The sequence below is a fragment of the Galendromus occidentalis genome, unplaced genomic scaffold, assembly GCF_000255335.2.
Source record: "Galendromus occidentalis unplaced genomic scaffold, Mocc_1.1 scf7180000077476, whole genome shotgun sequence".
Classification (NCBI taxonomy): domain Eukaryota; kingdom Metazoa; phylum Arthropoda; class Arachnida; order Mesostigmata; family Phytoseiidae; genus Galendromus; species Galendromus occidentalis.
In genome coordinates this window covers 508414-532201 of record NW_003805464.1, presented here as the reverse complement: position 1 = coordinate 532201, position 23788 = coordinate 508414, and the positions used below count along the sequence as shown (strand labels likewise).

Genomic DNA, 23788 nt, shown 5'->3' with positions numbered 1-23788 from the left:
TTAGCTGGCTCCCGATTCTCCATCCGGTTTTCCTGACTGCCTAATCATTCCCTGCGACTAGTATCGATAAGCTGCTGACACAACGGAGGCCGGAATCAGAAACGAGCACTCGTTGAGGCATAAACCTGGGTGGGATGGCTCCGATTGACTTGACATAATATCTCTCCGAGTCTGATTTCTCTAATGGCGGAAGATGAGCATCGAAGACGGCAAGACCTCGTTAATTCTGGACACCAGAGCGAGTCTCAGGAAAGCTCGGGCCTTGAATCGAGCCTGAATCGAATGCGGTAGGCTGCTCTCGCGAGGGTTAAGCATAAACTAAAGAAGCGTCTGCCTTTCTCGATCCCGGTGCAGCATCGACTCCAAAGGCTGAGGATTACTATCCAACTCGGCTGCTTGAGACGCAGTCATCAAAATGTGCAGGCATACTCTCTCCGATTCGGAGATTCACTCACGGCGGAATGACTTCGTGGAAGCATCGTATCAAGAGAAACAACTTTGTGACCCGATGAGTCAATCCTCCGTCGACGGCGATGGAAAAACCTTTGGACGATTCACCTCAACTGCACATTCTGCTTCGTCGCAGATTCCGAATGCGGATTCTCATGGAGCCTCTGGGTGACAGAGTCCTCATTCAAGAACAGGCGACGGCAAAATGGGGCGACAAGCCCCATTTTGGGATAGAAAACCAATCACCCGACTTTTGTCCTGGCTCGTCTTTGTTATCTTTCGGGATGCTCCTCCGATGCAGGAGGACTCCTCGATAATTCCCCCCACCCCTGAGCCGATAAGAGCGCTGGTGTCCAGACACGATCGAGACTCTTTCGTCTATCGCGAGGCTAACAAGTCAGTGGTAGCGGTTTTCACGGCCAAAAGACCTCATTGAAACGCATATAGATGCGGCAGAATTGACAAATGGGCCGCGCTGTGGGGAAAGAGAAACGACGCGGAATTCCAGTTGGACCGAGGGAACCGCGCCATCATTCATCCGGGAGACAGCTGCGAAGAAAGTCCGCAGAACGGACTACGATTCATCGTGCACGTGGGAGAGTCGATTCCGGGGAACAGAAGAAGCTATGCGGTGTGGCTTTATGCTGAGGGAAAGCTCCTGGGAAAATGCTCCCAGCGATTTTCGGAACGATATAGGACGGAGCATCCCCACTTCCGCACCAGACGATAGGGGGGCTCGGGCGACGGTTTCGCCCAGCCTGAGAGTCGAGGCCCTCCATAAGACTTTAGAAAGAGGGAGTCTCTGAGATATTTGGTGCTCAAACGGATCCACTCAGATCGCATATTCAGATAATGTCTTACACAAAGAGTTCCGGGAGGAGTCAGGAAATCCGACCGACAAACAGATCACATGTGAAGACTGTCTCAGCGTTAGCTCTGAATGCGGATTTCCGTCCAGACCGTCGAGCTCGCGTCTTCGCGCAAGCCCCGAGACCAAGGGGAGAAGCTGATGAATCGCTCTGGGTTCGGCGATGCACGATGAAGTGGTCATATATGTACAGTCTCGCTCGGGGTTTGTTCTGAGAAATCGAATCGGAAAGGTCGGAGGGATTCCCGACGACGGAAGCGAAGGATATCCTCAAAAGACCGAACGAAGGCTCCTGTGCTTCCCTGGAAAAGGAAGAAATCTCGAATTCGATGTTCAGAATCCTCGCTGTCGAAGGACTCGCTCGCATGACTCCGCAGTGCGCTTCCGAGCGGGTAGGCTTGATCCCAGCGCTCCGCGTAAGTCGCTGTTGATTGGAATCGTTCTTAATAGGTATACGACGAACATGTGTAGGTCGCGCATTGCCTGCGGGGAACATGCAGATTTCCTCAATACGATCTTCAATATTGGATCGAGGCTATCCGAGAAGATCGGTCCCTGTCCTGTCACTCGGAATTCACATTATGCAAATGAAACTCCTTATCCGCCAAAAAATCTAACCAATCTGGGGGAAAAGGTACACAAAGAGACGGATGACAGAGCTCAGGCGTTCCCACGTTTCCTTTCATCGATGAGTAGCATTGAAGACACGGGATATTGTTCAATCAAACAACTTTGAATTAATTTTACCTCTTCCTGTTCATAATTGAAGTTCTAGCTTAGTCGCGATCAATTAGTTTTCAAAACAACGTCATCCCCTTATATGTTCGCTGCGAACTTCGAGCTAGCAGTCGAACAAGGTCTAGCATTCATTAAACTCTCTGAGTCAAACAACCTGAGTCGATTGAGGAATGTTCTCCGGACGACTACAGTCCGGCTTTTCCCGACAATTACATACACGCTTTGGTACACGCACATTCGAACAACGATACTCCACTCACATGTCAATATTCAGTTGTAGGACTCTATGTAATCATGTAGAGTGAGTAATGCGAGTTATCTCGATGTGAATTCCGCTCCCGCGAAACCTCGACCGAAGGTTCGAATTAGCACCATTCGAGTGCGACAACCTCATCGAGAAATGCTTTAGTTTTTAACAATATAATGAGGTCGGGACACGATGGCTCAACTCGTTACGTGTCCCGACAACTGCCTGGTGGACAGATTCGAGCCAGTGCATGCCGTACGACCTCGGGCGGCATGTGGGCATCAGCTTCTTCCTCTCGTGGCATTTACTGCCTGTTCTCTGATGTGTACAAGGAGATTATGAAGATTTCTAGTGCTCGCTTAGTGGTGGGTTGGATTCTTGACAGTTGTGTTCGCTGGTCAAGACGCATAAGACTTCTCTACGGGAATCGGTTCCTTCCGGTTGGTGGACTTGTTGTGGGATTCCCGTTTCTATGGTGGGTGGATGGTGCAATTGAAAGATAGAGTGACCGACAGGTAGTTGTAACACTTAAACTGGTTTGTTGGATCGAATTGGGTTCGACTTCGTGGCTCGCGCAAACTAACTCCTCGAAAAAGATGGCTCGCCGTCGGAGCTGCTGGGAAACCGATCACAATGAACTGAGGATGATCTGCTGCAGGTGGGCAGGCAGGCTGAGTGCGTAGTTGTAGTCGTCATCAGTGGTGTGATAGCGGTAGCGGTGGTGGTTGTGGTACTGGTACTGGTGGTGATCGTAGTTGAGGTTGTTGTATTTGTAATGTCGAGGGGGAGAGCAACCGAACACTGGTCCAAACCCTGCAGCTGCGACGCGGCGATCCTCAAATGAGATAGACATATAGATGTCGGGCGTGTAAGTCTCCCGGTTCAACTGGGTTTAAACTGGATACAACATCATTCAAAGCAACGTTTCCAGCAAGTTGTATTTCTTAGTTCGGGCTCGTATTGCAACTCAATCCAACTTCGGCAACTTGGGTTGGAATGCTTTGCGGAATGGGCGGAGTGTGGACGGGGTGACGGCGAAAACGGGGGCGATGAGCTTGCATCAAATCAAGGGTGCTACCTTTACACAGTGCTGCGGGAGTGAGGGAAAGGGCCGACTAATCAACTGGCGCGAGAGGTATTCACTCGACGGGGGAGTTCCGTGCACCCGTATGCAATCTACAACTCCGTTCGTTTCTGCTACTGATGGCTTCGCCTAGCTATTTAGTACGGCATCCGTAACCGACACTCCTCTCGACTTTTCTGCGGAACGACTTCTGGGACTTTTCCGCGGCTTGCGACAGAAAATCTCTAGCGCACCTGATTATATTTTTCCTTTTTGATTCTACACTGCCAACTCGTCACGATGTCGGATACGGTGCCTACGCACGTATCACCAGATAAACGACCGAGGCTGCTGGTCTAGGCATGCTGTGGTCTACTCCTGTCGCCTCTTTCAACAAGGCATTCACTCCTATCGTACGCTCGGCATTCACGCATTTTCAACGTTTGTTGAACAGCACAGGCAGTGTACTAACGGTGCTTGGAACAAAATCGTTTCCTTTTCTCATTACAGCGGAATTCATAAATCACCTCAAGGGAAGTCAGACAGCGAATCGGCGGCGGATCGCGGCACCACTAAAGGTTATGCTCCTCCTATGTACAATATACGAGCAAGGTGTACGTATACTGCGGCCAGTGGATGTTAAAAACTGAAAACTCGATGAGGCAAGCGTTCCGAATCACAAACCGAGCCTGGGGACTACTTCGGAACTTGCCTTGAGCAAGAGAATAGCAGAGAGCCAGGGCAAAGGAAGTGAGAGAAGAGAGCAAGAGGAGAAGCATCGTTGGCCAGGGTTTCCGTTTTTGCATGCAGACGGTGAACCCTTTCCTGGGGAAATCTCTACCGCTCGGGCATATTTCGAAAGCAATAGCTCGCGCTACGGCGCGGGGAGGAGAACTGAATGGTACCGCTACGCAGCAGACGCTAGAAAATGTAGTAATGAGTGAATTTTATCTTAGTTTCTTGCTTGCTGTTGAGCTGTCGTGCCCCGAGGCTTCTGTGTATGTTACCGTGAGTTTGAAGCTTCACCGGAGATTATTCTGCTTGTCTGTTGCCTAATAAGCATTCCCAGCGGAAAATTCACCGAGAAAGCTAAAACTCCAGAAACCTTGGACCGTTTCCACTAATCTGCGAAGCTTTGAGTTACGAATTGACTTTGTCGATCCCTAGTCCCGAGTTGAGCGATGGGACTCTGTGAGACATCGTACCGGCGACGGCAAGTGAGGTAAGCATTCATAATACGGTCTCTTTTTCCATGATGTGCGCCTTCGCCTTTTGATAATGCGAGTGGGCTTGGCTCCCCGTCGGCTCGTTGCAATGAACCTGCAATGATTCTCGAGTTATTGAACCGCGTCTTGCTTGGCTTCTCTCGCCTAGAGCTGCGTATCATCACTGTTCGGCTCGACGCCGCAGGTGATAAACCTCTGATCTCAAATTAAGCTATCGGAACCGGATGGATGAGTCCGCGCACACAGCCCTGGAGGTAGAAACTCCGCGTAGGCTCTCAAGAGGTTTGGGGAACGAAGAAATATCTCCCCAGACTTGTCACCTCCGTTATCAGCCGCGAGAGAATCACACGCTGAACTCATCAAGTCCAAGAACATCAGGGACGCGAAGTAAGGACAAAATATGACTTCCACGCTTCGTTGCTCTCACCTGAGGACGAGTGAGGTCCCGATGTCGCAAGAGATCCTCGTGACTCCCTGTCAGTCTTGCCAAGCTGAAATGAATGCGGGCTCTCATACACTCGTCGGCATTGGTATGTCGGACAGACAACGGCCTCGAAGTCCTATTGGAAACGCAATACATAGAGAGGGAGCAGCATCACTCGGAGTCGACGGATAGGGTCCGCTCTTGTCAGCTCTCCATTTGCCCCGATAGTATTCGAGTGGCAAGGCAACGAACCGAAAAAACAGCGGAGTTCTGCTCCCAGTTAGTCGGCGTCCGTTAGAGACTGATGGCGATGGATGCAAATGGCTCGAGCGGCGGGCGTATAGGCGTTTGGGTTCGCCAACCATTCTTTCTGATGTTACTTGTCTTCCCAAAGGATACAAAGACGGATTGGCATCAATATCGGTCCAGCCGGATGAGCTTGACCGACAGCTGTACTGGCGAGAGCATTTTAACTCTCGCAAGCTAATGAGAATTCTCATGGTTCGGACCCACTCGATGGATTCGCGGTATGCGTCTCGTTCACAATTCCTGCAGGACGCTGCATTTCCGTATCCGGGAAAGGACGAAACAAGGGAAATTACGCAAGAGAGGTTTAGCTTACCTCCTCGTTGGCGAGTCGAGACATGATGAGTTGCTGTGAATCGACGCTTGCCTCAGGCCGACCATGTTATCCGCCACGTTGGGATGACTGCCAGAGATCGACAGCGGCGTACTGCGGGGTGGAGCCGATGGCCTATATGGGAGCTCCGACTCCAAACTTCCGCAGGTCTTCCGGCCTCCTTCTAGTGTTCTAATCCTCTGGCGAGCCTGTTCCAATTCTCGCGCTAATCGAGACACATCAGCTTGCATGCGCTCGTGCTCTGAAAAAAAACGGCCGGCGAATTAGCCGTCGTCTCTGCAAGTCATCGTTCACTCGCGCACTTGGCAGGTCTGCGACCACCGGTTGAGCTCTGTGAGTCGCAATAACGCGGTAATGACAACAATAATAATCTGCATTGGTCAGACCCCAGGCAGTCGACAGGAGCGACAGGACAAGCATTCGCCTTTGTCGCTGAAGGCCCGACTGGGATCGATGCTGGTTAGTGGAGTACGGGTGAAAACAGACAACTCAACAATCGCCAGGGGCTCCCGGTACAACAATCCGAGCCTCCAATAGCACCCGTCAGTCCGTCGAACAACGACGACAACGACGACGAATGCAAGGAGCTCACCCGGGTAAACGGAACACGACGCGCGCTATAAAAAGAGATCCCGAATAATTGATCGAGCCGAGTGACCTGGTCGCAATGGTTCGCGCCTGATTCACAATTAATGAACTAGCAGACAGACAAGGCAACGAATCTTCTCTGTCCGCCACGTTCGCCGACCGACCGAGAGCCGTTGTCACAAGCATCCGCCACTGCCGAGGGAACAGGCACTGCTTCCGCAAGTAGCACTGCATGCTGTACGATGATGAGTGATGAGTATTCAAGTAGTTTCCTCGCACAACGCCGACAGTCCCGAAAACGCGAAAACGTCGTTCGGTAGTAGTGAGGCTTGAGTAGACGTCCATGCGACGAAAAGGAGGAGCCGGGACTCCGCACGTCCACGAGTATCGCGGATCGCCGAATGCGCGACGAGTCGAGCAGCTCCTCTCAATCTAAGAAACAAGTAAGGAGGCGAGCGGCGCAGCGCTGTGAGTCTCCTGTCGCTCTGCAATGGTCAAAATGCGCGGAAATTCTCATGCGTCAGGACGACGGCGGCGCCTTATTCGACTAGCTCGTATCGACATCTCGCATAAACGATGCCTACGTTCCTCGCCGTGCCCGGGAAAAAGTGCACAACGCGCCCCCCAGATGGATAGAGGATCGAGGTTGACTTTCCTTCCGGTGAGATGCGCACAACTTCCACTCGTCGCGTATCGTCAGTCTTTTGAAATGCGATTTCATAATTTCCTGAATCGATTGAGGCCGCTCAGTCGACTCAAGAAGCTCGGAAACACCGCCGGAGCGACCCGCATTTCCTCCGCGCGTTTGGAACGGAAACAACTTCAAGCGTAATCAGTCGATGCCTTCACGACAATTCTCAAAAGATCCTCAATCCGGCACGATACGGGCGTCCAACGATGCTTCTGCGAACTTAGCGCCATTCACTGTTCTCTGCACTCACCTGCGGCCTGCAGAAAGCGGCTCTCCGTCTGTCGGCGGAGAAGCATTCCTTGAGCGCTGTACACAGCATCCCGGAAACTGAGAGACTTGCCCATACTCTGCAAGGAAAAAATTCCGTGAATAATGCGTCGCCACTCCCTTCCACACAGCCGTCAGCGGGATTCTACCGAAGATCCTCGCAAGCGGTCAGCGACGCCTCGCCATCTAGAATGGAGCTTCTTTCTGTTTCGCTGACACTGCATTTTTGATATTTCGGGGGGAAAATCAATGGGTGCTGCCCTAGCTATTCTCGAAAAGGCAAACTCGTAGGCCAGAAACAGGAGATGTCCGAATATTCTCCCGGAGACGGAGGTTGGTTTTCCCCTGGGGAATTTGGCTGGAACGCGCACGCAAGGACTTTTCCTTGACATCGGCCGCAATTATCGGTGGAGACAACAGAGTAGCCTCCCTCAGAACGATGCTCCCTCCGTCTCGATTCCATCGTCCTTGCGTCCTTCCTGGATTTGGTTCTTCCGCCTGTGAGAGCTACCCGTGGACCGACGACCCAGCATCTCTTGCGAGGAATAGCTCCTTCCAGCAGTCGAATTTCGTCTGCCTTCCTCTCCATTGAGGCTTGCTGCCTCGCAGAACAAAGCAGAGAAGCTTCCCCCATTTTGAGAGATCCCATTTAATGCCTCGAACATGTTCCCCTACATCTGGTGGAGCAAGGCACTGGATCATTTTTTTCTGAGGGCCACGATCTGGGAGCGGAAAAAAAATCTCGGAAGAACATTCTCCGCCACGACGCGACGCTCTCGCAGAGCCACCATCTCAAAGTAAGGCCTGCTCGCAAGGCCTGCTCCCCGCAATCTCGTGGTTTCATCCGAGATGGGAGCAGCCAACTCTGCCACCTGCGGAGCGTACCACCGATAGGGCAATACTCGACACCACTTCCTTCCTCGACTTGGCTTGCCTGTGGACGGATCCAATCGACGCGGTCGTCGTATATCTACGCGCATATTGAGATCATCCCCACTCACCAGACTTATGAGGGCGAAGCAGCTCCCCGAGGTTGCTTTCGCCAGTTGTTTTCTGAAGTATTTGAAATAGACGTGTTCGAGGATCAGAAGTATAACGGTGAGCAAAACTCCACATGCCAGTAAGAGGAACGCGCTCATAAATTGGTTGATGTCCAGAGGATTTCCCGCGTTCCTGAAGAATTACGGGAAATGAGCCATTTCGTAACCAAGTTTTCCTTTTTTCTGTTCTTAAGCCCGTAGAACCTAAGAACTGGAAAGCATCGAGTGCGGGAGAATCGGAGAGTTCGACTCTTTCTCACCGTTTCCTCTTGTCGGGTTTGCATGCGCCTTGTAACCAGAAACGCTGTAAACGTTCTAAGTCTCCATGCTCTCGGTACTCTATCATTTGACGATTGAACATCTGGAAAGTCGATCAACAAACTCTCTAATTGTCCCTATGGATTAGGATTTATTTGCTGACAGGTTGGGGACCGAGCCCACAAATCATCGAATGTGTACCTGGAGGTATTTGGATTTCTTCGGCAGAGCGAATCCGTATCCCGTCATGGCGTACCAAGATCCCACTGTCAGCAGTCGGCACTCGTCATCCTGACCGACGAAATAGTCCAATACGGTGGCGTCATAAATGAAGGCATCCAAAGTTCTGAAAAAGCTCAATGTTTACGGACGATCTCGGAGAATACATCGTTCTATCCGCTGAAACTGAATTTTCGGCGATATTCCCCATCGGGCACAGGACGATCACGTCGACGTCTCTTTCCAGCTCGTTCGGCTGAGACTCTTCCGCAGATGAGCGGAGCTCGATGTTGATTAGAGTCGCCCGGCAACGTTCAGCCAATCTCATATATATGGAAAGGAATGCGATAAAGCGGCCGGCTCGACCTTCACCGAACACTTTAGGCGTGAGTCCGGCGGCCCTTCGCGGGAGCCTCGACCAGCGATGCGACAGGGCAATGCAAACGGATTCGCTAGCCCTGCACCAGATGCGAGCAGTTGAAATTGAGTCGCACAGGGGTTGAGGAGAGATGAAGAATCGTCGCCGAGGAGTCGGAAAAGTCTGAGGAGTCCGCCACAGGGGTCAGGGAGACGTTGTCGAGGCCTGCCTACATGCCGCGACTTCTCGCGTAGCGGAATTCTTGTGAGATGGTTTTCAAATAGAGGTGATAGCCCCAGAAAGTTGACATTTCACCGTGTCACACTCCCGTCCGCGCCCAAGGCGCGCCTCTGGATCGAGGTCTCATTGCGGAGATTTACGAGCGGAAATACAACAACTTGCGGATTCCACGAGGAAGCGTTCCCCGCTTATTCCCAATGGGTGGGGAATGATTCCTGACCTCTGCCAGCAGGGGCCCCATTCATCATTGTTATAAATTTGTCCATGTACTTGACGCAGCCTCATTCAAGGCGCAAGATCCGCCTCTAACCTTACGCGCGAAAGTCATTAGGTAGTAAATAATTAGAACGGAAATTGACATCGAGACCCACGCAGAGGACACTTACCCTTTCTTCACGGCTTTGATTCCTTCCTGAACGTTGGATCTGTTGTAGGGTCGCATGTATTCGTACATGGTTGGCTTATTCCGTTGGAGGACTTGTTCGGTATTCCCGTAGGGAATCGTTCCGAATCGAAAGGGAGGCTCCATCTGAGTGGGATTCCGGAGCTGGAAGTAATCAAGAACGGTGTCAGATGGGGGACGAAAACCCAGAACTCTCCCTTTCGCCATGACATTCCCCTTGACCGAAAGATCTCGACCGGAACAAAGACGCCTGTCATGTGTGAAGCAGTGTTGGAGAAGAAGTCACCGTCATGCCATAGCGGAGTTCCGTGCTCGTGGAGGCTGAGAGTTCCGCATGAGCGTTGGGGAACTTGCGGATCGGATCCTTCCCATTCTTTATGGACATAAACTTGAATCGAGCTCTTCATCGGTTCCACACTCACTCCCGCGCCGAATAGCGTTAGTGATATTCCGAGACACACTGAAACTTCTCTCGAGCTTGCACGAAATCTTCCGGAATCCAGGGGGGAGGAGAGCACCTCACGCAATAAGATCCCAAATGAGATATGCGCTACGAGATGGGCGCGGCAATCGACACGAGAGGACTAGGCAGTCGATCATGGTCTTCTGGCCGTGAAGGCAGCGGAAAATCCCGATCGAATGTCTGAAAACGTTTTTACTCGCAGCTCGACGCATGCATGAGCGTCGCAAGTTTCTTCGGTATCGTTCGGAAGCCACCGACGTCGCTCCTGCTCGTGTTACTCCGGCCTGGCTTGAAGACCTCCACTGGCTTTGGGCGCGGAGTATAGGTGGCATATTCCGATTTGGCACGGCTGAAAAAGTCTTTTCCCCTCTTCTCCTGGTCAGGATGAGACCCGCGAGGCTCCAGACGGGCGTGCCTTTTTCGGTTCCCGCGGGATTCTCAGATCTGTAGAGACTACGTATAAGGAATTTCGGGGACGAGATACTGGCCAGCGACGTCTCGCATCAGACAGCGCCGATGTGGAATTCGTGATCCGCCTGTGACGCGTCTGACAGCCCGGTGAGACCTTGACTCAGCGCCACAGGTCAACTAGCCGGGTCATATGTCGTGATCATTCCGTATTCGTCCGGGAGAATCTCTCGTTCATGAAAATGTGTCAATTGTGCGGCATCACACGTGAGCAGCCGCCTCGGAGCACCAAGCGGTGAAACATCAGACGATCAACAGACTTGTATGGACCGCGGCCTCGACTGCCGCCCTTAGCGACAACGAGTACACAAGGCAGAGAAATAAGGATTTATTGGCTCATCCATCAACGTGCTCATTCCTTCGGTCGTCTGCCCGCCGGTTCGCTCGTCCGGCGTAATGGGCGCGCAAAGACATCTCTCACAGGCATTTCACCTCGCGGGCTTCTGCGCAACGGGTCGCCCTGGTCCAAGTTATCGCGAGCGCCTGGTAAACTCATCTCACCTCTAATTCATTCGCGCTCGTCAGCCGTTTCGTTACTTACCCAGACCGCCTGGAAACAAGCAGAGCCATGCAGGTGTCACCGGCAGCAGATGCGATCCGGGACAAAAGCCCTTCTGCGAAACATGCTCGAGACGTGGCCACCGCCGATAACCGGCGCCGCTATCCCCGCAGATCCTGCTGAAGAGGACTGGGGAGAAGGGGCGGATGCAGCCACTGAAACGGCGCTGAAGATTTCTGCGCGAGGAGAAAGCTGCGTTTTAGCCGGACCTCATCACTCAGACGCACGGTCCGTCGGCGCTTCTTTTCTCGAGGGTAGCCTTTGAGAATTCTTTGCTCGCCGGCCACAATAAGCCTGACTGGCGAGAAGGATCGCGGCTCTCATAAATAACCCGAGAACGCCACAGGCCGGGCTCGGGTTGCGTGTCGCTAACGGAATTCTCCTTGCGCGTTGCTTTGCTAGATTTGTTCGCGGTGGCAACAGCAGCATCCGACGACGGAGGTTTCCAGCGAGGAGGCCACCGGCATGAGCCGGCGCCGTAAGCTTCGCCTCAAGTGACGTATTTTCTGAGCGGCCAGCTTTCCCGCGGAATGGGAGCGTAAGCCTCATATCAGGCGACGGAAAACATCGAAAATAGTCCGCAGCCGCGCACTTCCTCCTTTTGCATATCATCACGCATCGGATGCGCGTAGGTATTCATTACGCGGTCGGGGAAACCAACGGGGAATTCCTCGCCGCGCTGCTGTACGAACTCTCTCGGCCAGTATGTACCGATGTGGCTATCTCGGCGACAATCGCTCCGAATGCATGTTGCGCTCCTTTGCGTATTCTTGTCCCGGGGCCGGTATCGATGCCATCGTGATGACGTAACCGAATGACTGAGCTCTGCGTATTCCGTATGAGCGGAAGGATACTCTTGTGCTTGCGCATTCGATCGAACCGAACGATCTCCGTCGCTCAGCCTCGCGAGGGACTGACAGGGACAGCAGCCGGTGGAAGGGAAGGACGTGCGAGCGGAAGGCCAAACAAACGGGAATGACTAGATGGCGGCACGGGCAAGAGGATTCGGTGAGTGAATCTACGAGCCTGGCAGCGAGCGAGTTTTAGGCCGAGGGCGCTACCATTATCGGTCGGGTAGATTAGTGGCTCCTTTGCGCGCCATTTACTGCACGCCTAGGAGATCATCAAGCCGCAGATCCTTTGGCACCCTCTCTGGGCGGCGGGGTTCATTCTCCTCGCGGAGTTCAAGGCTAAGAATAGCGAAACTTCAGAGATTTCTCGGGCTCGAAACTCAACAACTCGACGACACCTATCACTCGACTGGACAGTTCAGAACCTACGGGTTCTACCTCGACGACAGACTCCTAGGCTTCGGCCGGTTGTTGGAGCTGTCGCTGTTCATTTTCCGCATGGCGAAGCTCCGATCCTGACTTGCTATTAGGATCTCGACGTGATTCGCCACAGGTGCTGGGAAGACGAGGAGCGTGGGAATGGAACATGTGTTTTTCTCCGGCGACGAAACTTACCCGCCTATCCTCGATGCCTGTCAGGTCGTAATATTCCTCCCGGGTGATCATGAAGGCAGCCAAATTGGCAGTGTATATAGCGAGGAAGACCACGGCGAACATAGCCCAAACATTGCTCATGAATCGCGCTGTGTAGCCTTTCGGACAATCGACGTTTACGGCTGCCCCGAAGAGCACCGCCCATACGAGCCAGTACGTCCGGAAGAGACTGAACTTGTGAGCTGCAAAGTAATCGATCTCTGGAACACCTGTCCGAATTCAACTTATCGACAGAGGACTAGAATACTCTTCGAAGAGCAGACACCGGCTCTCGCGTCACTCGGGAAAATGACGAACGTGTAGACTTTTCGAAACCGTACGTCTGCTGTATTCTTGTCAGCGGCTCCGCAGGGAGCTCGATTCTTATTCTTTCTTTCCGGACTTCCCGATTGGCTACGACTCTATTTCCTGCACCTCTCCCGGGGGCATGGGAGAATTTTTCTAATCAGCGGTTTCGATTTCTCCCCGAATCCTTTCTCTGTGCACACAGGTCGAGGGATATTTGTACGCATGCGTTGACTATAGACGACACTCACCTCGTGGCGGTATCATTTTCATATCGTACCCGTCCGGTGAGAGAAACTCGAAGAGGAATATTGAGAATGCAGCCACTTGAATTCCCACCAACAGGATAAGGAGCCATGAGATCGTATCGAATGGCTCTGGAAAAAAAGGGATGACTTCTTTATAGATCCCTTTCCGGGAGGCTCCGGATCGTGGAAAGCCAGAGAAAGTTTACGTTGACCAGATCGCCTCGATAAGTGACGTTACCGAGTCCACAAAAGCCCTCCGCTCGGTATTGACTTCCTATAGGGTTACTATCACAACGATCCGCGAATAGCTGCTCGGAATCGGGGGATAAGCGTGATACACGGACTAGCTGATCGGACAGCAGGAGAGTATAATATGGGAAAGAGGAGTCCTAACCGAGAAAGGCCTTAGGAGAGATAATGCCGGTGCGCTTAGCGACCACAATAGCGATCCCAGTCTCGAGAAAAGGCACCGTGAAATCGACGGCTTCCTGACGGTCCGAATTGATCTTGATCGATGTTACGACGATGTCAGTTCGCCGATTGAGCAGTTCCGCGATGAGCCCGTTCCAAGTCCCGTTCTGAAAACAACAGACGTTCATGAGTACGTAGGCGAGCTCAACTCGCGGTCTTGATTCCGGAGATATCATTACAGACTCGCGAGGGGGCACTTCGCTCTCGTGGCAGGCTCGAGTGCGCGGCTTGGGTGAATGGCTGAAATCTCCATGGTCGGAGGAAATGCTTCTGGTCGGTCGGGTGACAGCGTAAGCTCTCACCGACCGACCGAAAGCGAGTTACTCGAGGGAGACTGAAATAGTCCCCATATTGAATTGAGCCACGAAGTCAGCCCGCGTACGTGGCTCACAATGGATTCCCAGCTGATCCCGAAACGGCGCTGCGAAACGACGGAGAGCCGCAGTTTGATCGAAAAATCGAAACATTCGATCGCTCTTTCATCCTCTCCGACCGATCCACCGAATCCCCCCGCCCCTTCCCCCCTCACCGTGACGGGCATGCGATAACTTCTCTTTCGCAGTTTTCCCGTCGCGCTCGCGTACGCTCGTTCTTCCAGAGCTCCCTTCATCGGAACTCCCTCTCTCCGGCGGATCTGGATTGCCGCAAGGAGCTGCTCCTCTGCTCATTCGGAAGCGTCGCAGTCAGCGCGGTCACGACTGGGAGCTTGAGTGACGACTGGGAGCCATTAGCCGTTTTGTTTCCCTTGCCGTCTCTTCCCGAATACGTCCGTTGCTCGCTGCGCTCGCTTTCTCAAAGCCCCAGAGAAAGGATTAGAACGCTCGCTCTGCGAAGATTAACGGCGAGCCTTGCGTCCGCTCGCTACTTTGTTCTTGTCGTCGAGAAACCGCTTCGGCACGCTTGCGGACCCGCGCGGGGAAATGTCGCCAACAAATGACGCCTTAAGCCATTTCTCCCCGCTGCGACCGGGTCGGGAACACGCGCGACTTGTAAGCATGCTCAAGTCTCGCGTTACGGGTCCTGCATCAAAGGCCAGCGATGCCGCTGCGTTCCAGTGATCAAGAGGATTAGAGCTCTCAAGGGTTGAGTCGACTAGCTTAATCTCGGAGCTAATCAAGCGCATGAGCGGGGTAGAAAACCGCGCGTATCACTCAACGCTCTCGAAGGGGGGAGAGACCCTACGTCGAGGTTTCCCCACTGGACGCGACGTGCTTGACGATCTTCCGTGGGGTCGAGCGTAGTAATTCGTCGTGCTTCGAGAAGGGAGTCTCGTACTCACTTTGTCCTTGACTCCCCACATGCCGTCCTCAACTTTGGAGAGATCGTACGTGAATCCGATGTCTTGGGCAAACTTTTCCAGCAAGTCAATGCAGAATCCCATGCAGCACCGATAGAAGTTGGGATTGCGGCGGGCTATTGTGTCGTTGTGTCTGTGAATGGAGCCGGTTCGGCAAAAGAGTTATCATCATATTGTGACTCTGGTTTTGAAGGAACCCCATCGTGCGTCAGCCAGCCAGCCAGCCGACCCCTCAGTCAGTCAGTCTGAGTGGGCGCCGAGCTGACCAAGCAGGCATTCTTCAGGACCACTCCTCCTGCGTGCTCACTCCATGGCCCGCGTCCAGAGTCTTTCTTCTTCAGCAGGCCATGTTCATCTCGCCTTCGGCTGACCTTGGCATGTGTCTGACATTCCTGCGATATGTGGCAAGCGGCCAGTCGGTCGGCTTACTCGTCAAAATAAACACATGCATAAACATAGAACAAAAGCGAGCACACGCTGAAGTAGTAAACAAAGCCTGCCCCCTGCCCCTTTCCCGGAGCGGCATTGTGCGATTCCGCGCGAAGACCTTCGAGTATTCGCCACTTACCCGATAATATGCGATTCAGGTACGATGCGACACTTCACTGCTCTGCTAGACTCGCATTCACCGGTCTCAGAATTGGGTAGACCGACGATGATGAACGGTTTCTCCTCCATGAACGTCACCTTCAAATTGAATTTCTCAGGAACTCCTTTCGGTGGCTTCCGTTCCCCTCCGGGCCATATAATATCCTTGATGTCCACTCCATCTTCGCTCCATTCGCCAATCTACCGAAAAGAAGAGCGGATTAGTGCGCTGACTTTTTCTGGAGGACGGACTTCAGCGACGCGAAGACGTGGAACGAATCTGCCCGTCGTCGTACAGGACAGCCTCTTTCCGGCCGAGCCTTCGCTCGAGCATCCCTTCGATTGCGAGTCTCCAGATGGAAGTCGTTTGCGTATTGCGTCGATTTCAGCCGCCGATATGAGCTGCAATTCGAGTCATCTATCCAGAGCTCTGCGAAGAACTCGCCGGAAGCAGTCTGCATCGCCGCATGTCCGTAGGAATCTGCATGCGAGGCGGAGCAAGGCAGGGAGCCTCGGCCTCCCGTAGGGAAGGGGCGTAAACGCTGTAAGCCTTGCGGCCGGCTTACTGCGGCATGGTTGCAACTCGAGACGATGATGTCCTCGGGAGCAAAACTGCCGCAAACTTTTTATCTTCTCAACTCGTGTGTCTATCTCTTTTTGGAACATATCTATCTACCGAATAGAGTTTCGTCTCTGTTTCGAGCCATCCGGAGAAGACGCAACTCTGCAGCGGAAGCTCCTGCTTCGCATCGGTTATGTTCCTCGATGACGTACCTTTTCCCAGACGCTTCTAGAATCGAGATTGAGGATGTCGAGATCAACGCGCCTTCTGGTTCCGTCTGAGTTGAAAGCGACTGAGTTGAATTTTTTACTCCGCCACCGAGTTTCCTTGAGGTATCTGTGGAATGCCGAATGAGACTTGTGATTTTCCAACGCCATGCATCATACATCTCCAGAATAGGTGCTCTCCTCCACTTCGCGGCTTTTCGTATCTGACGCGACCATCTGTTCTTCGTGCGCCATCGCTAGAAATGAAGTATTCCTCTCTCGATTCGTATCCCTAAGCTGGCGTCTCGGGAACGCGGATGCTCTGGAAGCGTTTCCGAGCATTTTGATCTCAAACAGTAATTCCGTGCCAACAGACGGCATGCCATCGTCACGTTTCCCGAGACACCCCATGTGTAACATTAGGGATTTTTGCTCGAGCACCAGATCTCGAGAGCGCGCTAAATAAGTCTCGAAAAGGCCTGGAATGACCATGCTTTCTCAGAGAGCCAATGAGAGCGGGAGAAATCCCTCCCAGCCGCTGGGAGGCTCCTTTCTCTTCCTCTGCTTTTCTATCTAAAAAGCTTGAAGATATGGTTGTTTCAGGGTTTGTTGAGGCGTGACGCACAAGACGACGGGCCGTTCCTCTCTTTCTTTTTCCTGTGATCCAACACTGTGAGAATGGTCTTGCCCTCGGACGCCGAGTCAAACGAGGAAAAGGCAAACGTTGCGAAGAACGAGCAACAGTGGCGGCGGCCGCGAGAATAGCTGGTCCCATCGCTGCTCTATGGAGCATGCAACAGCCAGATTAAGCTCAGCCATTCAGCAACCCGGGGAGTCAGACACACCAAGCTTCATCCATGTCAAACCAGCTGGGACACTGCCCGCTGTTCCATCACGCGGTCGCTGCAAGTTTGTCTTGGCTTGCGTTCTCCGTGGATGCATCGTGTTTTTCCTTTCATTTCAAACTTGGGAGCGCGAGTGATAGATTGTCAGCTGTACGCTCTACAACGAATTATTCGAATGGAGCCGACAACGGCCAAGAAGCTTTGACCTACTGAAACCCCATGCATAATCCCCTGGCGGAGCGTAGCGGTGCCGAAGTGGACTCCGAGCGGAACGTTCCGCCGAAACTCTCCGATTCTGGAGTTCCTCCGTTCGAGGAGGCAATCAGCGCGACTGATAGAGAACGTACTTACTTGTAGACGTCTTCCCCTTTTCTCCAATAGCTATACTCCGTGGCATTACACGTGAGTCCAGTCGACAACTGGATACTGTGATTTGCGGTCCTGGTATGATTCACGAGCCGCTCTAGAGCCGAGGCAAAAATGTACATGGACTTTTCCATTTCGTCCAATAGAACTGGCAGCGTAAAATTGTAGTACATCCCTGAGGAAGGAAAGGGAAAGAGGGTCAGCCTGTCTCGAAGTGTTGGCGAACATCGACCAATCCGTGATTGGGTCCTTGAAAGCGTGAGCGTGGAAAGGCACAAGAGGTGGTCGCAGAGCGATTCGACCCGAATGGGAATCATAATGCAGGAATCGGGGAGACGTTCATGGGAAGCTTGGGAGTAGGACCCATTTTGGAATACGCGAGAATGTCGGCCGTTCGACTGACTGAGAGGCGAACGAGCCGCAAAAGAGCTCTGGAACAAGGTTAGCTCGGTAGGAATGAGCTAGTTTTGACTGGGTCCGAGGCTGGAGTAAAACGAGCTCCGTGCGGGAAATGGAGAACACCCCCGTGTATTCCATTAGAGAGTAGAATTTCCAGACGCCTCTTATTACCGATGGCGCTGCATACACTTTGACGCAGGCCCCGGACGGTCGGTTAGGAACGCGGAGCAACTGGGAATCGCAGAAAATCCTTCCCCACCATACGTTCGCAAAGGGGAATTCCTCTCGATACATACATCGCTGCTGGCTGATCAAGAAGGGGCGATCGACCGTCCTTCAAGAAACGGCTCCCTTTCGGTTATCCCACCATTCAACCATATCAAGAAACCAACAAAGGCCTACCGAGACGTGAACGGCCGGCAAGATAGGCACCACCGATAGAAAGCGACCTCGGCCGCCCGGCTGGCTGGGCGCTCGCAGGCTAGCGTAACACTCACCAATGAGACCCACGGGGAATTCAGCAGGGGCTCGCTCCGCCGTCCCGATGACCGCCTGCGTAACAATCCACGCGTAGTTCTTGCCTGGCGGAGAGGATGAGTAAGAACGAAAGCAAATAATTGGCAAAGTGAATGGATAGCAATATAGCTCATTGACGGATGTATCGAATGAAAGGAATTGCCGAAGATCCCCCGGAGATTGACCCACGCTGAATCTTCTGATCGACGCAATGAATTACCTCGATTCTAGATGCACGGCTCAGACTTATTTTATCAGTTCGCATTCGTTCTACTCAACGATCCGTGATCCGGGGATTTTTTTTTCGAGGACAAGTGAAACAACGAGCCTCGAGAACAACGGAGCGACCATGCTTGACCTTTGCGCAAACGAGATGCGTGCACGCAGAATCGAGATGTCTCCTCAAATGGTAACTCTAGTCATGATACCGGACAACGCGAACAAGTTCATGCCAAGGAAAGTACGGCCGAGCAATCGCCTTATGAGAGTTTGGCCGCTGGTTGCTTCTATCAAACGACCGTCGAATTCCCCCGATTTTCAAGACTGTGGTCGGAGAGCCCGAACAGAAAGAGATCCGACGGCCTGTATTCCTGGACCTGAACCTCCGTTACGACTTGTCGCCGCGGCTTGCTGAGAAAAACAATTCGCTCTCTTCGAGATAGGGTCGCGCGGCCGACGCCGAGCTCTCGTCGACAAGAAATCTCTTTCCCCCTGAGCGAGTCTCAAGTAGGCAGATTGGCGACAAGGAGAACAAAGGGATTGCTGCCCGCCCCTGACGACATCTAGAATCGTACAAATGCTCCACCTATCAGCTCCGAGCAAATGCCCTACCTGTGATCCCGTGCTTCGTAGCTGCCGCGAATATTTCACGAGCGTCTTCTGTCCCGCAGAACAGGATGATCACCCGCGCTTCACTTTCCGCTAATGGTTGTAAAAGGGTAAAGTATTTCTCGCGATCCCTGCCCCGCGGAAGGATGTGAGCGGCGATCAGGCTGTATCTGAAAGAACCGGGTAAAGAAAAACGAGAATTAGATACACAGTTTCTTCTTCTGGCCGCAAATGTCCAGAAGACGATCGAGCGGAAAGGCCTCGAAACCGCTGTGGTGATCCTCAGCTGTCAAGCTTGCAGCTGGAGCTTCCACGGGAGGACAAATCGCTGCTCCGAGGACCGTGAGCTCCCATGGTCTGGTTGCGAGCGAGCGAGCTCGGCTTATTATTACGGGGTCGACCTTAGATTCAGCGTAAAAAACGTCGTCGGAGGCTAACGAGGCCAATAGAAAAACGAGGAGACGAGTCTGCTCATATCGGCGACGATCAAGTCCGCGATGCGTGTCTACAAACTTAGCTGCGGGGCTTGCTCGCGTGTTCCTGATAGCCTCACAAGCCGTCTACGCCGCGTCCTCGCCAGCTACGACCCCGATATCGCCCTGTTCTGCAGCGCGAAGCTCTCCATTTTTTTGGCGCTTTCTGATCGGGAGTCGGCGCGCATTCAGCTCTGCCGAGACTTGATATGACCTTGCGTTCATCGGTGCACGAGCGAGTATCGGGCTCCACCGTCGCTCCGAAAATCCGGATGTCGGTGTTTCCGCTCCTCACTTCCTCTCGCCTCCCTCAAATTCCACCGCGACACCCGCAGTCTATACTTCGTCTCCGAAGCTCCCTCCGTCCGGCGTTGAGCGCCCCCGAGAGAATTTCCAGCTTCCCTCCCTTGTCGCTAGGAAGATCCCTCTCGGTCGGAATGCATTCTCAGCGTTTCTCGTTTCAGGTCCCAGGCTGTTCCAGGTACCTCTCCGCAAAGCCTTTGGCCGTGCTCTCCCTCCGCGACACTTTCTACCCGAGACGTCAACGTGACTCCATTGGGGGAAAACAAAATCGCTGGATCACGTTCTTCGTTGGCAAATATACTACACAAACAAGACCAGGTTGTCGACACTTGGGATATCAGAACCGCGAACGGAAGAGTGAACTTTGGGTGTGGAGAATCGTTTGAAATGGGTGAGGAACAGATCCATCCAGCGGACGAGACTTCCTGAGCGGATCTAGGGCCGAAGAGAATCCGACGACCTTGGTTGGGGAAGCAGTTGATACGTCGGGCGTTACCGAATTCCCGTCGGATGACAGGTGAGAAGTGAGATGTCAATCCCTCGCTTTTCTTCACTCACTTGTGCTGTCTGTGGAAAACCTTCTCTCGCATCGCACGGATGAAATTTTCATGGCCGCCCAGCTGCGTCGAGATGATCGAGAATTGCGTCCACTGGTACCGATCCAGAAAGTCAAATATCGAGTTCACTTGGTGATCCACAGACGGTGACAAGCCCAATATGTGAGCGTCGGTAACCCTCTGTTGAACAAAGTGACTTCCTATTAGATTCACTCCCTCTCGGGATCCTGTTCCGGGTGACCTTGCTCTACTCACACGTGCATTTTATCGCTCCTAAACAAAGCGAAATGGTTCGTATACACTGATGTGGGGACTTCTCAGAGATGGAATCGGAGAAATGACTCCGATATTGGAATTCACTATTCCGGTGCGAGGCACCGGAGAAGAAATCAGAAGCATTGACAGCTTAAGGGAGACCATGCTTCCAAGAGTTCGAAGCAGGGCCCGCTCCCGAATTTTTCTGATACAAATAAACAAATACAACTGCAGTGGGTTGATCAAGCCCGCTTGCTGCGCAGGGTTGGATCCCATCAGTTCAAGGAGGAAGTCCTCCTTCTATCGACCGAACCGTGAGACCGATGAGATGTTTCGGGCTCCCACAGAATTGCTCGCGATCGTATTGTATTTCAAACGCCGTCAGAGGCGGAAAGGGAAGCTGAACGATCCCCCGCAGAAGTAGAATGCCTTATTCGGCTGTACCGCCCCCGGATCCATCGAGGCTCGGACCGAGGGCATTTTAGTAGATTGCGTCCATCTGAAATTCTCATATCGAACTCCATCGGAAGGTCCGTTCCCGCTCGCCATCGACGAAGCGAGCCGCGGTCGTTGTCTGACTTTCGAGATACCATCTCAAGTTTCTCATTTCAAAGCATTCTCTCGAACTCAATCAGTCGTTCGAGAAGGCCAGCAGAAAGGAACGGACGATCATCAGGGAAATCATGGCCTCGTTTCCACGGCGGTGCCATTTTATTTCTGGGCTGACCCCAGAGGAACTGAGTGGTTCCGCGATATCTCCGGAGCTCATTTGGTTCCGATTGCCACATGATGCGAAAAGACTCTTGAAATTCCCACGTCATCATTTCACTAAGAAAATGCCCTCTTCTCGCGAGATCCTCCGCGACTATCTGAGACAGGAAAGTGAGAGTCCTTCCGACGATCCCTGTTTTTCTCCACCGAGGATGTCTTTTCCGTTGGAGGAGGTTTTCTGCGGAGATTAAAACTACGGAGATTACTTACTTCATCGAGCGCGATGTTGTCAGGATTCCATGAGATGACAGGAATCCCGAGGTAGCCCAAGAGCTGATGAACGTATTCGACTGAAGCAGCGTTCGAACCGAACGTTTCGGAATTGGTGAAGTATCCTACCGTCAACACCGAAGCGTTCAGGATTTCCTTACAAAGTGTATCGAGAATCTCTCTCGGCGTTGGTGTCAAGCTGAGATACACTTGTTGGAACTGCGAACACGAAAAACAGGTGAGTGAGGGAGAAAAATGTGCGTCCGATCCCGACGAGCGCAACAAAAATCTCCTCAAATAGAGTGCTCCGGGGCACTCTAAAACTTCAATCGTAACTTTCCGAGTGCGGCTTAAATACAGGTTTCTTCTCGATTCGTTCGGATGTGAACTCAGAAGGGGAGAGAAACATTCTGGATCCGTGTCCGTCGCTTCCGAACAAGGATAGCCTGGACGAATCTGCTCTCGAGCTCAAGTGACTGTTGATTTGATAAGATGGAACTCTAGCGGCGTGGCGCTTCAATAGAAGTCGATGACGACCCTTCCAGCGTGCTTAAATGCGTACGCTCCCCTGGTTCCATCAAGCCGGCGTCTCAATCTGGCGAGAAGGCAACGGAGAGGAAATTCGAGGCAAAAGTTCCGATCCGGAAGAGAAGGAATAGGCCGCTCGTAAAACGGAATCACATCTAATGATGTTTCGACGAATCTACAGCTCAAATGATCGTTCGCAAGGCTGAGTCGATGAGCTCGGACGCCGCCGCTGCTGCTGCGGCTGTTGGCTCCGCAGGGCTCAAAGCGGGCAGGAAACACGCCTTTTTCTGCATCAGGAATCTGCGTACAAAATCACGTCTTCGGAATCAGTGGAGCGGAGAGTGAGAGAAGTTCGCTCAGGAGTCAATCGGCAATATTTTCCCGATCAGCTCGCCGCACCAAGCCGAGTCGCAGGAAGCCATTGTCGGGGGCGAAATGAACTTGTTTTTAGTCATCCCTGATGTTCCATTATTACTAAAGACCTTCACGGACACAGCGAATGAAATTCCTCCGATAGAATCGCATTGCTGTCCGCCGCCCCTCCCTACGCCTCACTCGATCGGTCGGTGCATCGATGGAACGGAGTCGCTGCAATTTGGGGGGCAATGAGCCGGCAGCACGGACTTCGAGCATCTCGACCGAGCCCAGGAAGGACCCGAGCCGTGCCTCCGCCAGGCATGTGACATACGGGGAATTCATTGTATGACGCTTGTTCCCGTCCACTCCTTCATTACTTATTATTACATTCCAGGAATGCGAGAGCGCTCTAGATTGAGTTTGATCGTTGCAAGTCGCAACTGGCACTTACTTGCAGGGCGTAGTGCTTGTTGAGATGGTTCCCAGGAACCTTGCCGTGTTTTATCGAGCTGAGCGCTTCGTTAATCGTGCTACGGTATTTACGTCGGACGCTTTCGAACCTTGTGCTTGGCACAATCATAACATATGTTACATTGGGCCTGTTGGGATTGAGTTCCCTCGATACATCATTACCATAAGACGGCTTCGATAAAACACCTCCTTGACGTCCGCCGCGTCCGGGCAGCTCTATGGCGGATGTCCGACCGAAGGTCACGGCCGCCCAGAGCAAACACCAGAGCGGGCTCATGATTTTACGGGTCCAATTTATTTCTGTCTATAATTCGTCGTCCCGGAGTGAACTCCCGGAATAGCCGACTGAAATAAGTTTTCCATCATCTCATCGATCGACCGACGACCGACCGACCGACGAAACGATCGAAGAACTCACGGGTCGGCACGGGGCGGACCACTGAATGATTATTGCTCGACGAAAGCTACCGAAGCACGCAGCTAAATGAAGGGTCGTCGTGAGAATGAAACGACGACGGAGCTGAGGGGAAGGCCCTG

The 23788-nt window shown here is 52.7% G+C and overlaps 1 protein-coding gene across 1 annotated transcript; it reads right to left on the bottom strand.

The window, feature by feature from the left end:
- Positions 1–4596: 4596 nt before the first annotated feature.
- Positions 4597–23528, bottom strand: Nmdar2 (glutamate ionotropic receptor NMDA type subunit 2). Its single transcript, XM_029111928.1, has 20 exons — positions 23232–23528; positions 21896–22114; positions 20661–20839; positions 19330–19496; positions 18480–18563; positions 17569–17758; positions 16379–16502; positions 15585–15805; positions 14999–15149; positions 13643–13826; positions 13252–13377; positions 12677–12897; positions 9704–9864; positions 8702–8846; positions 8503–8603; positions 8204–8375; positions 7186–7282; positions 5639–5897; positions 5020–5083; positions 4597–4686 (listed from the first exon to the last, which is right to left on the bottom strand). Exons 1-20 carry the CDS (start codon positions 23526–23528, stop codon positions 4597–4599), a joined length of 3252 nt encoding a protein of 1083 aa, XP_028967761.1.
- Between the last annotated feature and the right edge of the window lie 260 nt (positions 23529–23788).